The sequence below is a fragment of the Rissa tridactyla genome, chromosome 1 (assembly GCF_028500815.1).
Source record: "Rissa tridactyla isolate bRisTri1 chromosome 1, bRisTri1.patW.cur.20221130, whole genome shotgun sequence".
NCBI classification, from domain to species: Eukaryota; Metazoa; Chordata; class Aves; order Charadriiformes; family Laridae; genus Rissa; species Rissa tridactyla.
The window spans coordinates 127,361,811-127,379,006 of record NC_071466.1 but is presented as its reverse complement, the minus strand read 5'-3'; the positions used below and the strand labels follow the sequence as shown (position 1 = coordinate 127,379,006).

Below are 17,196 nucleotides of genomic sequence, written 5' to 3'. Positions count from 1 at the left end.
CTTTGCCACGGCAGGGACCGCTGCAATGGGCAAGTCCCCCTCTTTTGCACCCCCGTCCCCAGTTGCAATCCAGTAGCTCAAAGTGATTTGCCTCCTGGAGAGGCCTGAGGAACTACTCAGTTGTGGCTTAAATTTGTCCTGAGGGACACGGTGACACCTTCTGGTGCTCTAGGACCTGTCTCCCAGCCACCACTGATGCCAGACCAAAGCAGACAGATAGGTCAAACAGCCACACTTTTCCCAGGAGACAGAGCTGGTGGTGGTGGGTTGGTGTGAGGGGAAGAAAAGAACAGGGGATCAGCCTAAGAGGGAATCAATCAGGCTGAGGAGCTGTGCACACCCTGCTCTCCTAAATGCAAACCATGCCCTTGGTAATCCCATCCACCTCTCCCCTCCTCTCCTTCCCTCTATCAGGCCACCAGCGCACACAGCCCCCTTTCTGCTCTGGAATGTGTTCTCCGAAACTTAATCTCAGCATGGGGCTCATGCCAAATCCCCCGACAGATTCGGCCCCATGACAACCCCCTCCCACCCGGCTGCAGAGCTCAGAAACTCTCCCCTCGCTTTCCCTCACCTCCTCCTCCCACCCAGCCTGGCCTAAATATTTCACTCCTGATTAATGTATCAGTGACAAGCCAATAGCTCTTGGCTTTAAAGCAAAGCCAGCCCCCACTTTACACAAACATCTTCACTTCTTCATTTTCTTGAGATCAAGCCCCAGACTCCCCCGTGCTGGGAAGACGAAGGCCTTTCCACGCCCGGGGGCTGTCACTGCCAGGGGACGGCGGTCTCCTCTGCACGCACTTGCTCCACCAAAACTGCACCGAGAAGATCAGGCTCTACATTGCCTAAACAAGGGTGGTCCACACAGAGCCCACCCCCCACCCCTGCCTTCTCCAAGCAGGCATGGGCTGTTCCTTCTCAGATGCATGCAAAGACAGCACTTTCTGTCTGGCCAAAAGCAGGCACCTCTAAGAGAAGTTCCCCGCTCTAAGATGCCTCCTCACATGCACGCACATCTCCTTGGTCTGTTGCCAATGCCAGAGGGCAGCAGCGAGGAGCATGTAAGCTCAGGGACAGGAGCAAAGTCCCTCGCTCAGCGCTGTGGCTCGGAAACAAGGTGGCTCTTTGCTGCCATGCCACTGCAACCTCGTAGGAAGAGGACGAAGCCCTGGAAAAGGAGAGCCCACCCTCCTGGGATCAACAGCAGTGGTAACAAATGCAGCCTCCTGCCCCTTAAAGACAAAAACCTCATTACAAGTGCTTTTAGATACTCTGCTCTCCTGCATCTGCCACCTGCCAGCTTCTTCACTGGCCTTACCAAATGAGGACAAAAGCGCAGGCTCTGCCTTCAACATCGCTATGCAACCATTCTCCTAACACTCCCCCCGTCCTTCACCTTGCATTTTGGCAAGGGATCTTCACAATGGCTCACGGAGGGCCACCAGCCACTTAATGCAGCTGCTCAGGTGCACCTCCTTACCACAACCAGGCGAACTTTTCCTTACTGCGAGCGCAGGGGCTGGTACTTTGGCTATGATGAACCCAGGGGCACCACAAAAAAGTGCAGGCCCCATCACAGCACAAGCAGGCCAAGGGACGTTGCTTTCTGCGGGTCAGGAAGGCAGCAAAACTTGGCACACACTGACCCAGCACTGGCAACAGCCCCGCAGCAGCCCAGGCAGTGGTGTGGCCACAGGCACCAGCAGGTACTTTTTGGTAACCTCAATGAAGAAGTCAACAACCAGATGGGGCAACACGACAGGCAGGGAACCAACCAGGCGCATGAACGCCACTGCTCAGGTATTTCTTTTTTTTTTGTGGTCTTGCAAAATCTACCTGGCAGCCTGCCATGCAGGAGGACTGCTTGGGTCATGGCTGGGCCACAACATGACAGCCAGTCCATGATCAAAAATGCTACAAAACGGCCTAAGCCAAAGGAGCCCTCCCTTGATGCCAGTATGAACAAGTGAGCGTGGATGAACCTCTCATTGCCCAAGCAATGCAGGGGACGGCAGAGGACTAAGCTTACTCACTAGCTAACGTGACCACTGCAGGGACACTGGCAATGACTCCTTCGGGCACGCGAGCAATGCACTGGTATCGCCCCACGGTGTGGTTGTTGAGAGCTGTGATGACGAGTTTCCCTCGCTCAATGTGGATACCCAGCACCTCGTCTGATCCAGCCAGCTCCTTCCCATTCAGTCTCCAGGTGAGGTTCACTCTGGGGGGGTCCACCACACACCCCAGGCTGACTGGGCCCCCAAGTTTTTGGACAATGGAGGCAGGTTGCACCGTGACCTGCAGAGATTCACCTGCACAGAGGGAAAAAATGGGAATAAGAAAGCTCTATGAGACTCAGTAAAAGAAAGGACGGAAAAAAACCTGCAGTGCTGATACATTTTGCATTCCCCATCGCTTCCTTCCCCTTAGCTCCCCACACATGCATCCTAGTGCTTTGAGATGCACACCAGCTCCATTTCTGGACAAAGATGTCCAACTCTGACTGCATCCCCTTGTCCTCTGGAGGAGTATTTCAACCCAGACCTTTGGAAAAGGCTACTGAGGAAGCAGCGGAGAGAGAAAACCACTTTGCACTTGAGGTATGGCTATGCTAATCAGCCTCAAGGCAAAACATAAACAAAATGGAACAGATAAGTAAAAACAGAAACTTACTCAGTTTGGCAAAGCAGCTAGCGGCTGCGAGGATGAGGCAAGGAATGGGGGACATGGGTCTCTGCTTTCCACGTGTCATTGCCATCCCATGCGGTGTGTCCTGGGGCAGAGGCGCCCAGGGACAGGTCCCATAAGCTGCCTCGGGGGATGCAGTGGAGGTGCGACAGCGGATTCCTGTGGATGACAAGAGACACGACGGATGAAATCCTCAGATTTCCCTCTGCTTTCCAGCCCTTTCTGGTCTCTCCACCAACATACCTATAACACCCAGGGATTCACCAAGCCAGTAGCCTGAGCAAGCTACAGACACTGATGCAAGCACTTCTCTTTTCCAGCCTCTCCCGCAAGCACAGTCATGAGTTTCCCAAGATATACTATCCTCAGCCATCGGTACAAATCTACATGTGTGCATATAGACACACAGAATCACAGAATGGTTTGGGTTGGAAGGGACCTTAAAGATCACCTATTCCCACCCCCCTGCCACGGGCAGGGGCACTTGCAGTGGGAGGTGAGACCAGGTTGCTTATACTCACTCTGCTTCCCCGTTTCAGATTCGGCGCAGTGAACGCCTGTACTGTGTCAGCAATGCACACCAGGCAATTTTCAGGAGCAAAACACAAACATTTCCAACAAAGTGTCACTGGAGATATTCACTAAGTGTTGCTGCCACTTCTTGGCTGTCTCTGGAATATATTCCAGCTTGAACACAAAATTAAAGCGTAGTACAACTCCTGAGCTACATGAAAACAGAGATGATCCTGCAGTTTCACAGTCTCTTCCTGAGACACTGGCCATGTTGCTACTGGGCATACCTATGTTTCAATCCAGATGGGACTCCTTAGGAGATGTAAAATTTTTCAGGGCATTTCTGCATGGTATTTTTCTGAAGCAGAGGGAACCCTTTTTCAAGAGAAAAGAAATGCCCAGTTCTAAATTTGTTTAAATTCAGTGCAGTATGCTGAGGGCGGATTACACTAATTTGGTATAACACACTTTTACTCCAAACTACGAAACCCAATTTCAGATTAACTCTTCTGCCTGAAATACGCTGCTTATTTTGAGTTGAACTACCCTGCCTGGACAAACCACGAGGTTCACATTTGAAAGCATCGGCAATCTCCAAAAAACTAGAAGCCAAAGGCCACCCCTCACAGCCCACATCACTGTGAAGAGCTGCACACTGCAGCAGCTGTTTCGGAGAGACTGTCATGAATGAACGCTAAAGCAAACAAGCCAGGTCAGGGAGATTAAAGATCTAAGTGGCTGCACCAAGAGACACCTTGGATGTCAGGCTGAATTCAGCTTCAACCAAGGGCAAAGGGCTGAAGTCAAGAAGAGGATTCCCTCTATGGACATCGTAATGCAGCTACAGGACTTTGAGTTCCCTCCAGCTGCAGCACTAAGACGATGACCCTCAAGTCTCAAAGGCGTTTCAGAATTGCTCCTGTGACATGTCCGCATTGGCAGGGGAGAAGTCCAAGACCAAACCAACAGCCAGCTCAAGCCGCAGTTATATTGCCTGCTGCCCCCGCAGACGCACAATTAACTGCAACCACCATCCTCAGGAGTACCTGGCCTCTGCAGAGCAGTATTTCCTAGTTCCACCATGGTCACTGATCCAGCCATCACCTGCTTAAGCATGCCCTTTTCCAAACACAACTCAGTCAAACAGAGGGGACAAGCCCCTTCAAGAATAACCTCCAAAATTAAACCCCCTAACTCATGAAGTACACACTGACACAGACTCCCATGAGATGCTCAGTAAGTCGTTCGAGGCAAGGTTGATTACTGCTAGCAAGGAACCACAGCATTTGGGGAAATCTCACCAAGCTACTCTCAAATGACTTTGCTTGGCCTCTGGTGACAGCAAAGGTGCAAGAGCACAGCGCAGGGTCAAAGTCCACGGCTGGCCACACTGAGGTCCACATCGCGACAGCAGGAATCTCTGCAAATAGGGCTGTCCCTCTGAGAGCCTCATAAGCTGTCCCCATCCTGCCCCCCCCCAAAAGCATTGACTGGGGGAGTAGTCACAGAGGAGACGTTTGTATAAAATTGAGAGGAGACACGAAAAAGAAAAGCCACTTGTGAGCTGGCAACTTCAAAAGGAAGCAATGCCAAGTGAAGTGACCTGCAGCTGGAGCTTTGCTAATGCCACAAAGAGCACCTTTACAGGCCGATGTGAGCTCACTTGGCCAGCCTGCCCAGCAGGCTCAAGGCAAGACAGCTGTTTCCCAGGAGTTACCCAGCCATCGTTAGTGTGGCCATAAGCCCAAGATAACAAACCCCACCGACAGGTAGGGTAAATTAGGTCAAGCTTGGCTTCTGGGTGGCCAGGAGCATGGACAGAGCTCGACCATCGGGCTAGGTATACCCTGAAGGAACCCAGAAAGATCAGCTAGACTCGTATTCCAGCTACTGCAGCCCACAGCCTTGTTACATGTGGATGTCCTCTGTGGGTAACCTCCAGTGTCAAAGCGACAAGACAGCAACATCCCCCTCCCACATACTTCATCCTTCCTGGTATCGCTCTCCTCCCCAAAAGAGGGAACAGAGTCTCAACAATTTGTCTTTGAAGAGTTTCCCCCATCAACCAGCACATACAGTTGTATGAGATCCTTTTGCTATCAGCCTAGAGAGCATCTGAGATACCCAATTTTGTTTCTCCATGTGAGACAGCCACAAAAATGCCCTTCGTTATGCCACAATCCAGGGCAAAAATCTGTTGCTGTTATCTAGGGCAAACACCGCTGACCATGGCCATAAAAGTGACCGAGTTCTGTCTGCACCAGAACATGCACTGTTGACACCACTGATGCGACACTTATTACAGAATCACAGAATCACAGAATCTTAGTGGTTGGAAGGGACCTTTGAGATCATCAAGTCCAATCACATAAAAAAAAAAAAAACCCCCAAAAAAAAACCCCCACAAAAAAAAAAGCACCCACCAACTAAACTCCACACCCACAACGCCACACACAACACCCCACCACAAACCAATAATCTTGGGCACTAGAGCATGCCCTGAAGAGCCATGTCTACACGTTTCTTAAATACCTCCAGGGATGGTGACTCCACCACCTCCCTGGGCAGGTTGTTCCAGTGCCTGACCACTCTTTCAGTAAAGTAATTCTTCCTAATATCTAATCTAAATCTCCCTTGCCGCAGCTTCATACCATTTCCTCTGGTCCTGTCGTTATTCCCTTGGGAGAAGAGGCCAACCCCTGCCTCTCTACAGTTTCCTTTCAGGTAGTTGTAGAGGGCAATGAGGTCTCCCCTCAGCCTCCTCTTCTCCAAACTAAACATGCCCAGTTCCCTCAGCCTCTCCTCATAGGACTTGTTCTCCAGACCCCTCATTACACTCATCTAGAAAAGACCTTGAGTTAGTTCAGGCTTAAAACCTGGGTTTTGTTTGGACCTCACACCGTCAGGGTTGCTGGGGATAGAAAGCCTTCCACCAACATAGAAGAAACATTTTGGGGTAGGACTTAACGTCTTGTTCCTCAGTGTTGGAAGCCTACAGAACAAAGCTGACTCATTCCCCCTATCTGGATGGGTTTGGCAGCAGTATGGAAAAATGTTGGACAGAAAAGAGTTGCTTCTTGGAGCCCATGCTGGGGGAGGGGGTAGGCAAAGATGTTCCCAACCAGACCTCCCTGCAGCTCTGCGTCGTGCGGAGTCTCTGGCCAGAAGGGCAAAGCCAAAGGCGCAGAAATGTGTAATGGACCCTTCGTGAGCTAGGACCACCCAGGCACATTGGTATGACAACTGAACTGGCTGCCCCCAAGCCTGTAAAAAGATGAAGGGTAATAGGTGGGGAGAAAAAAAAGGGGAGATCAAAAAATTTGGCCACGGCACCAGGCAGATTGAAGAGTATTGAGCAGAGACTGAGGAGAGAAGGTGTGTTGCAACAAGTGTATGGTACCTCCCCAAACCTCCAGGCAGAATATGAGCTCTAAATAGGGACATGTGGCCATTTCTTTCACAGCTGAGTGAAGTACAAAAAGTAAATGGCCAGCATAAAAATAATGAGGAAAATGAATGAAAACATCAATTCCAAAAGAACTATTAGGATCCAGGGCCAGATTTCGAAATTCTCAGCTTCCACAATTGAAGCCAGATTTTCAAAAGCATTCAGTTCTTGACATGCTGAGCTCTCCTGAATAGGCAACCAACTTATTTCGATGCTTAAATGGGAGCTGACCTCTTTTGAAAATGCTGCCCTTAAGCAGCCTGCAGTAGTGCAAAGCAAGGAACTTTATTAATCAGGCAGCTTTCTATCTGCCCGGCGTCCCTTCAAGCACCGCCAAAGCAGCAGGAGAGGCAGCAGAGGTAGGGAGCAGAGGAGGCCCCAGGTGCTCCAGTTGCCTTCCCAGAGGCAGCGGTCCTGGGCAGGCAAACACGCCGGGAGCCGCAGGGCTGCTGCATGATGGCATCTTGCTCTGATGCCTCCTCTCCCCAAGGCAGGTATGCTACGAGATAGCCCTGGTTGCCAGCATTTCTGCAGCCTCCACCAGCCTCAACAGCTCCCGCTTAATTGCTATTTGGGAAAAGAAAGAGTTAAAGTCACTTAAAGAGCTTCAAGGGGGGAAGGGAAAACAAAAAAATATTTGTTTATTTATTTTTAATTCTTTCCTGCCAGGTTAAAATAACAATTTCCTGTCAGTGGAGTGAAGGTTCTAAGTCCCTTTCAGACAGCCCAGTAAATCAAGGAGGGGCCATTAGGAGAACAAAATTAACGAGAGCTTGATCAGATATAGGGGGTGGTGGGGGTGTAAAATCTGTCGGCTCAGCTTCCCGCCACACACCTAAGCCCACTGCGGCCCCCGTGCCGCACAGCCCCAGCTGTGCCGCGGCGATGGAGGGCACAGCAAAGGGAGCCGAGCAAGAAAGAAAAACCAGAGGTGAAGATATAAAAGAGAAGAGAGGCGTGCGCATGTGGGGGTGTGTGTGATAAAGCTGGAAAGGAAAAAGGGATCTGAATTAAATGCAGACAGCGGGAGAGGTGTTTGCTGATTAGAAACTGAAGGTTTTACTGAGGAAATGCTGCTCACAGGCCCAAGCCCCCTCCTGCTTAACAAGGGCCAGCCAAGCAGCCCTTGTTACTGCCATGCTGCCTGTGATTTACAAGGCTCCCAAATAGGAACCAGCCTCTGCCCCGGCTCCGGGGCACTATCCCCGCACCACACAACCCAGCTCCACGGGCAGGCGGGGGGGAAAAGCAGAGGCAGAATGGCTCAGGTCAGATGCGTCCATGCTGTTATCCACCAGAAAGCAAGCGTGTCAGTGCACACGAGGGCAGTTTGGCGTTGTGGCAGGCGACCGGACCCCCGGCCCCTCCTTTGTGCCATGGAGGAATGGTAGGAAGGGGAAAGGGCTGCTTTGCACTAAGGCAAAGGCTGCAGAAACTCAGGTCCAGCTACCAGCTGGGGACACCCTGGGTGACTCTGGAGAATTCATTGCAGCTGGTCTCCATTTCCGACGGGTCAAGTAGGGACAATGATACTCCCAGTTCTCTGTTTTATACATTGAGACTTCAGTTCTTCAGAAAAAGCAATGTCTTACACAGCACAGCGTGCCAATTTTACTTGTAATCATTACTTTTTAATACAAGACAGTATTTTTTGTTGTTGTTCTGTAGAGCTTAAAGCAGTGAAAAACAAAATGTAAAAGAGGAAAGAGCCACAGTACCCCTTTGCTTTACAACAGAGAGAACCTGAGGGCTAGAAGAGGAAGGCAACCTGGCCCAAGGTTATATAATAAAGCAACAGCAGGGATGGAAACCAAAAGCTCTCTGACTGGGACCTTCACCCCATCAGGCATGTTGTTCTTGGATCCCAGATCTTTGAAGTCCCATCTGAAAAAAACCCCACACAACTGTATAATCTTATAGCTGAAAAAAAACCAACCCCGTCGAGGTGACCCACCTGAGCAGGTCAACTGCAAAGTCCCCACATGATTCTGGGCACGTATGGCAATCTGGACACCTCTGAAGACTGCTTCTCCAAAATCACCAAACAAAAACACCCCAGAGGACAAGATTACCCTCTACCAACACCCATCCCCACTCCAAGTATTAACTTCACACCACTAAGTTATATTTGCTCACTCTGAAAGGGTTTGGGAAAGGAGAGGTTTGCAGCAGGAGACATGCTCCTTCTCCCACATAACAGCATGGCTATCTGAAGGGGATGGGGGTGCAGATGCTGTATGGAGAGGCAGGATCCCAAATGGGAAGCGGGTGGTGTCATGACAGGGCAGAGGGAGGCAGCATCCAACGTTACACTGCCGTGTTTAAAGTCAAGGAGGTAGCACAGTGTACATGCAAACAGGGATAAAGGCTTGCCTGATTCCCTCTATAGCACTGAAAGCTCCTGACTTCAGAGTGCATTAGCTCTGTTAACATAGCCCTTGATTAACTGTGTGAGGAGTGTGTCGTCCCCCCCCTTCCCTTTTTTAAAGTGCTTAGGCAAAAAAGACTCTCTTACTGGCTACTTGTGAGCTCAGTGTGTCCATCAAGAAGCCACCACAGAGAAAGCCTGGGATAAATTCATGCTCATAGTTGGGATAAGGAAAATATCCAGAGCAAAACCTGGCATGGCACCATGACCATGCAGATTAGCCAGTTTACCTGTAAACTACAAATTGTGCTTGGGCACTGTGTGACCCTAAAAAAGAACCACAGATTTTCTCCAAGCAAGTCCTGAGCAATTCAGTGGCAACAGACACCTCTCTAAAAAAATAAACTAAACTCACAGGTAAAACAACTCTTTTTCCTTGAACAAAAATGCTCCTGCAAACCGAACCAGCAACAAGCCAAACAAATCATGCAGTGATCTTTGTGACTTTTTTTTTTTCGTCCCGTTTTCCTCAAGACAAAGCTACTGCCCTAGGCAACTCCTTTCCAAAACTGCCTGTGATATCGCCAGGGAGGAGACCGGGCATGCTGGCTTTGAATTAGCAACAGGACACAAAGCCTTCCCATCGCCTGTCTGACTTTTGGTCGCACCCCCTGAAGACCCAGCGCCTGTGTTCTCTGGCACATCTCCATCCAACCGTTCCTCTGAAATGAGTGCCACTTTCCAGGCTGACTTCGCCGAGCGCCAGCAAACCCCTTCATGTTGGCATTTCATCAGCCAGCAAGCATAAGGCTGACTGAAGAAGGAAATGCCACCCTCATGCTGGCCACAGTGTCACCGCAGTGATTGCGGCTTGCCTCGGGACATGCCTGTGGCACGGTGGTCCCAGGGTGACTGGACCCACTGGCCTGAGACAGCCCTGCTGCCGGTGGGCCAGGGATGCGAGGATGGCCTTGCCCCCTGGGATATGCCTCCCTTTTTCCACAGCTACCAGGAGAGGAGCCCTGTGCTAAAACAGAGTATGCACGCCGGCTTTCGCTGCCCTTTGGCGCACCCGAAAACAGCTCCAGCCCTTGAAAAGACAAGGCTAAAGTGTAAGAAAGAAAGAAAACCCGCATCCTTTCTTCAATATCGTGCTCCCCCCATGCCCTAGACACTTAATTTCCCTCCTTCCCCCCCCCGGCTTCCCCCTCCATTCTGAGTAAATTCAATTTGACAACCCTGCTAATTGGATAAACGCTGCTCCCTACGCTCCTTTAAGGCTGCCCGCTTTTCTCTCCTTGTTTTTGGAGGGCGATTGTGGCTGTTCTTTAACATGAATTCCATCTGCTTTATTTCTCCTCTGCCCATTCAAGACCCCTCCTGAATATGTATGAGGGGCTGCGCCCCCCCACCCCCTTTCTCCTCCATCCCACCTCCCTCCCTCATCACCCCCCCAATCCCTCTCCCTGCCCTCTCCCATTGCCCGGGACAATAACCCCCCAAATGCCCCCTTCTCCCACCCCGGCCCTTTTTGCTTTAGATAAACACAGGCAGTGTCAAGTGTGAGGAGGGGGGGGCAAGGATGGGGTTCAACTGCCAGTCAAGCCTCGGGCCCTCAATGAAGCCCGGAGGCCTACCCTAATCTGCTGCATGCTTGCCATATGGGAGCTGTGTTGCCCTGGGAAACACTAACAGGCAGAACGGAGCTTAATAGAGTCCATATTCATTGTAATGCAGTGAAATGGCTCGAGGGACTATTGCCCCTTGGGTCTGTTTTCATTCTTCTGTTCCCCCTCTTTCTTTTCTCTCTCTCTTTTTTTTTTTTTTTTTAATAAATTTTTTTCCTCCCCTCCTTCTCCCCCCTCCTTCCCCCCCACCCCCCGCCCCCGACTCTCTCCCCTCCCTTTTCTTCCTTTCAAAAGGACCAAGTCCCTGGAGAGCTCTAATCTGGAGAGGCTGGGGGCTCCCCAAAGGGCCGGCCGGCCGGCGGGGCAGGAGCCCGAAGGGGGAAGGGAGAGGGTGGAGGTGGTTATGGAGGCGAAGGAGAGGTGGAGGGCAAGAGGAAAGGAGCAACTAATAAGCATGCAGCCGGCCAGCTGTCAAGATGCTGACAATGCTGCTTCGGGTGGAAAGAGCCCCACAGCCAGCGCTGGCACGGAGGCTGGCGCAGGGAACTCCCAGGGAAGCGCTCGCCTCCCCTAAGTGCCTCCGTCCTCGGCTGCCGAATGCAGCACAAGTGACAAAAAAGGGGGGGGGGGGGAAAGAGAGAAGAAAAAAAATAAAAGAGAAGGGCGCAGATGGAGCGTGCTGCGCAGCCTCTTCAGAAACAAAGTGCACCTAGGAAACAGATGTTGTTGCTGCAACAAGTCTGGAGCTGCTGGCTGCTCGCTGGCTCCTTCTCCCAAGCGCGTGAGGGGGGAAAGCGGCCCTGCAGCAGTCACCAGGGATGCCCCTGAGGCCAGGATAGGACACCTCTCCAGTTGAAAGCCTTAATCAAGGCTCAGCCTCCAACCTGGGAAAGCTATCATAGCTTTAGACCAACTTTTCCTCCACACTCCCCATCCTTCTCATCCTTGATCCACCTGTGGACTCTCCAACCTCCCAGCTAATGTCGTAATTTAAAGAGCTGAGGACTCCCAAAGTGAGTGCACATCTCCAGTGCTTACAGAAGAGTGCAGGTCAGGCATGTTGGGGGATTGAATGTCAAACGTCAGGAATCAGCAGAACTGCTGGTATCAAGGACTGGTGAGACCCCGACCAAGTGTACACAGGGTTGCAGCTCAACTTACCCTTATGCCAAAGTTGGTGCCGTGAGAAAGGGTCAGGATCCCCTTGGAAAACTACATCAATATAGCCACACACTTATGGAGATAATTACCTACTCTGGAGCGTTTTCCGTTTCCCCATGCCTGCTACAAACTCAGCTCACAATGTAGCAATAAACCCTGACTTATCTGGGGCTTTGCAATGGGACAACATTGCATTTTTGTGGTGAGAAGCACTGCAGAGGAGGCAGCAGGAAAGGGGTCACCCATTGACACAAGGGCGACGTGAAAACACCTTCAGTCGTAGAAGCGGGGGATTTACTGCACTGTATTACTTGCCCGTCACCTCAAGCATCCTATCTCTTGCCATGTGAAGACAATGCCCGCTTTATCATTCGCATCACAACTAAAGCCAGGGATCAGCATCAATGCAGTCAGAGCTACAGACAGAGGCCCTACTAAGCACAGAGCAAAAACTACCCCATGTCCTAGAGACTTCACACCACTGGCCAGAAAAGTTACTCCCTTTAGGCTGTCTGATACAGGCGACAACAAAATTTATCTAGCATCTACACCTTTTCCTATTTGCACAGAGGGGCAAAGCACGCTCCTGGGGGAGGAAAGCCCAGTGGATGGCTCTGCTGGGGGCTGACGCTGTGCGACCTGCAGGATGGGCAGCAAGCACCAGGCGATGCTGCTGACTCTGGTCTGGGCTCCACCACACCGAATCCCACACCAACGTGAGCCCAGTGTCAGGTTGTTCCCCTCCTTGTCAGCAACTGCAGCCAAGGAGAGCGCTGGGAGGGATGGGCAGTTCCCACCAGGAGCCATCATCGCCCAGGCACAGATGCGCCTGTGGCTAGTTTACATTAGTCAGGGCACTGCTTTTGTTTTTCCCTTCTCATCCTTTACAAACAAACAAAAAAAAACCAACCCAAAACTTGAAGTCTGAGGTTGAGGCTCTAATTGCCTCTTGGGTTAGGGAGAGGTCAGAGAAGAGGCAGATGCTGGGAAAGTGATGCTGGGCAAAAGCTCTGCGAGATGTCAAAGGGAAGCGGGGAATAAAGGTGGCAGAACAGAAAAGGCAGGAAAATTAAATTGAGATGAGGGGGGTCAAGAAAGAAGGTGAAATGGAGGAGCTGGGATTCTGGCTTATTTCCTTACACTGCATTTGTCCCCACTGCTCCAGGGGCTGGGGAGGCACAGAGCAGGCAATGCCATGGCTCAGCTGCTGCTCATGTGCCCAGGCTCAAGCCCTTGCCCTGTCTTCCTCAGAGTAAGGGCTGTCCCCTGGGACTGCCACATCTCAAGCAAATCTCTCCCTTCCCAGCTGCCACTCTCCCACTTTGTTTAAACGTGGGTTACTCATGATAGCAGGAAAACGACGCCTGCTCTCACCAGAAACTCCATCCTGCTCCCAACACAAAAGTTTAATCAACAGATGCGCTTCCATAGTGTGCTCTGGTCCCAGTGAAACAACATTTTTCCACGGGGAAGAGAAGGATGCTCTCCTTCAAAGCTGTTTTCGCTGAGCTCTGCATTGCTTCCCCCAGCAGCTCTCGACGAGCACATACACACAGCCAGCCCTCACTCCCCAACCACAGGACACCGCCACGTTGACCAAAACAAGTATTTCACCATTGATGCAGCAGCAACACTATAAATGCTGCATTCTACGCTACCTAATATCACCCTAGGGCCTCTCTGCAGCTGGCCCAGCGGTTAGTAACAGGCCCCAGGGAAGGAGGACCACAAATCACAGCAAAGGTGTGACACTGAGCTGCCCTGAAGAGACCGATCTCCGTTTTATTGTCTCTGTCTCGTGATGGGTCAGGCTTGCAACAGGGCAGACAATAAATATCACAGCGTCCATTCATGCTGGTAACCACCAGATGAAACGCTCCTCTCTCTGAAAGCAGAATCCATACAATATAAACCAAAGCACAGAGGAGTTGTACACCAGACAAACACCACCAGTCAGCACCTGCATGAAGCGCCACAGGAGTGCCCAGGGAGCAGGGAGCATTTCAGTGTGCCTGTCAGCTACGGCCACCTCCGAACCGGGTCTCAAAAGCTCTTGTTCACAGAGTGGATCACAAGCCAGAAAGACAGCAGCTATGGATGCTTTTTGAGAGCAGCCCGCTTCTTTATACGCTTAAATATGAGACTACCTTCAAGTACCAATTAAAAAATAATTTTTAAAAGTCATCTTTGTCTAGGAACAATAGAAAAATCTTGTCCATGTCCAATTAGGAACAACAATAGAGTGAAACAAACACATAAACAAAAAAAAAAAACAAACCAGAAAAGCCCACAGAAACTGGGGGTGACACTGTTAAGCCCTCCTTGGGGGAAGTTGCAATGGGGAAATTTCCCTATTGGAGCAGAGCAAAGACTTGGGTAGCTTTCCTAGCTTTCGAGCCTTCTTCCAGTGTGTATTTGAGGAGCAGGGGCACCTCCAACAGTTGCAGTAAAAAACTGACCAAGCTGATATAAAATACAAGCCAGCGGCACAGCAGAAATACGTGCTAAAACAGCACATCCAGAAGATCCTAACAGAGGACTTGATTCTGCTGTCTCCAAAATCACCCTGATCTTTGCCATGACTTCAATGGGAGCAGGCCCAGAAACCGCATTAACAAGCGTGAGGCTAGTTTAACACAGTTGACATCAAAATCCAGAAGAGCATACAAAAGAGACAGGACAAAGTACTCGCCAGTAACGTCAATACAAAGTTTAATCCCCAGATGGCTGGCTTTAGAGACATCCCCATCACCACCATAAAGAGAAATTGCCTTCTAGTTTGCACTCCTTTCAGCAATGCCTTGTTGTTGGGATGCAAAAGAGCACGAGCCCATTTTTTCTTGTCCTTTGAAGATGGTATTTAAAAGTTGGGGTTATTTTCTCTCTTTTATAAATTGGGGAATAAATGGGAGTTTTTACTCTCCATAGCTGTCACTTAAATGCTTTTCACTAACAATAATCATTTTGGTTGCGGGAGCAGGTCAAAAGACTCTAGGACTCTCTGCTGGGACAAATTTCCCCTGGAAGACATGTCACTACTCCAAAAAACACAAGAGGAAGCTCGAGGCCAGCAAAACAAAGGGACAGAAATGACTGCCCATAGAAAATGCTCCGGCTGGTGCCAAATGCCTAGGTGGGGTGCAGGGGCTCGGTGCAGAGTGCCAGCACCCAGACAGGCTGAGCCACAGCCCTCATTCGTGCTGTGACCAGCAGCCGCCGTGCTGCCCCAAAATCCCATGGGGCCCACCTGGAGATGAAAAATGATGGGGGACACAGTCACAGCAGGGTCTTGGGATGGGTTACAGATTTCCCCTGGCTCAGAGGTAAAGAAGAAACTGTTGCCATCTCTTGGGTTTTTTTTCTTAAATATTATGTCTGCACGTCATTTGTCCCATTTATCATCCCAGCAATAAACACGCCTCTCTGAAAATGATGTCCCGGTTGAGAACAGTGACCCAAACGCAGGCAGGAGATGGAGTAAGACCTCGCATCACCCGGCAGAGATGGGCAGGGCCCAGCACCTGGTTTCTCCGTCTCTGCAAGGGGATGCTCCAGGACAAAAAGATGGGAAACGCGCCACAGCGGCACCACGCTGCTGCCCCAGAGCCTGGGAAGGAAGGCTTACCTGCCTGCACCCCGGCTGGCCACCAGGACACGCTGGTGAGAGCCATGGCCAGCACCTGCACCAGAGTTTTATGCGACCACAGTGGCAATGCCCGCCGGGCAGCACTGCCCGCACACAGCACAGACCCATCGCTGGCTCCCTGCTGTTTGCCCGTGCCCGTTTACGCTTGCACCCGTGTCGAGAGAGCGAGTGCGAGCACACAGCCGGAGGCACCTCCCCGGGCCCTTCACACAATAAGCACCAGCAGCAATTCCAGCTGCAAAGTTTGCTTTCCTTGACGCACAGTTTACTTTCTCCGTTCCCCCCCATCCCACCCCTGCCACTTACCCCTCAACTCCAAAAAGGCTCTCTCAAACAGGCTTAAGCTTTAAACAAATAAGGGCTTGGAAAGCAGCAGCCTGCTCCCGTTTCCCTCCCCAGCCACCCTTGCTCCCTCTCCCCCCGCCGCCTCCACCTCGGCGCAAGCAGAGCTGGCGAGCGCCGCGCAGGCATAGAAAACAAACACGTGGAGCAGAGCCAGCTGTGAAGTTGGATTTGGCATACGCTGTTTGCGAAAGGAATAAAAGCACATGGGAGAAGGGGGGAAGAAGGGGGGCAGAGAGGGGAGCTGGAGGCGCTTTACGAAGCCCTGGCACACGGCCACAGGAGGGTCAGCACATAGGGGTGCTAGTCTGGTGCCCTGCACGGATGCCCAGGGGAAAGAGGGGTCTAAAGCAACATTTCCCGAGCCATTTGGCATCACGCTCCCGCACCCCTTTCCTAGCGAGCCGGATTGGTTTTGCACGCACTTGCCCTCCCTTCCAGGCAGAATTAGTGTGTTCTGATGGAACACGTGAAGAATAAATACACTTTTACCTCCTGGGGCTTACAATTCTCCCCCTCTCTTCCTGAGGGTTTCTTATCCCCCATGCACACTATGCTCCGGTGCCCCGAAGCACCGGGAAACGCTGACCCAGCTTCCCCATCACCTCAGCTGAGATTGCATACATCGGGGGCACGCATCCTTGTCACCTTTTTTTTTTTTTTTTTTTAAATTTCTTCCCTTCCCTCTCAACTGTCCCTGTCTGGAAGGGTTTCAGACAAAATATCCCTCCTTTTACATCCAAGCTCCCAGGGGACGTCAGCTTGGGTATCATTCTGCCCTCACCGTCCTGGTCTAGCTGTGGGAACAGCACTTGCGGGCTTTAGGAATGGATCACCTATGGCCTTACATCAATGCCGCATCCACGCGGGTTTTCCTCCATCTCCCTCTTCTCCCAGTCATCCCCAAGCAAAACGAAACAGAAGCTCATGCGCTTTGCCTGGTTTGGGGTCAAATCCAGCGATTTGACGTGGTTTACTTGTGGTTCCCACCCAAAACCATAACCCAGCCTAGGTTAGCTTGGAAGGTCCTCAGCTGTGTTTGGAGGCGGTAAGAAAAGCAGCAGTGTCTCCTACCTGGTCTTGGACCTCATCCAAAACAGGCCAGCAGCAGGACAGATTAACGGTCCAGGCTGACCACCCAACCACCTGCAGACATGTTTCCACCAGTCTCGTTACCGCTCCTGAAACACACAGCGAGATCCTTCCCCTCTCTGGGCCCGCGGTTAACACTTGGCCCTCAGCATCACTCCAAACCACCAAACTGACAACAAGAGACAATATTTGGCTATCGCCCTTCCCGTGACCCACATTATGGACACCTGATCACAGACAAGGAAGGTAACTTACCTTGGAGAAATCTTGCAATTGCCTTTTTGTTCTTGGGTGGAATTTATCAGGG

At 51.2% G+C, this 17,196-nt stretch overlaps 1 protein-coding gene across 6 annotated transcripts in view; it reads right to left on the bottom strand.

Moving 5' to 3' along the window:
* BOC (BOC cell adhesion associated, oncogene regulated) overlaps positions 1-17,196 on the bottom strand; it is a 59,007-nt gene that overhangs the window by 23,002 nt on the left and 18,809 nt on the right. For 5 of the 6 annotated variants that reach the window (XM_054188099.1, XM_054188102.1, XM_054188101.1 and 2 more), the window contains 2 exons: positions 2,677-2,850; positions 2,037-2,315 (listed from right to left, as the gene is read on the bottom strand). In XM_054188099.1, the coding sequence (XP_054044074.1) occupies positions 2,037-2,315; positions 2,677-2,761 (364 nt within the window). In that variant the 5' untranslated portion in view covers positions 2,762-2,850. Of the gene's footprint in view, positions 1-2,032; positions 2,316-2,676; positions 2,851-17,196 lie in introns of those variants that run through there. The other variant, XM_054188105.1, reaches the window with a different exon arrangement.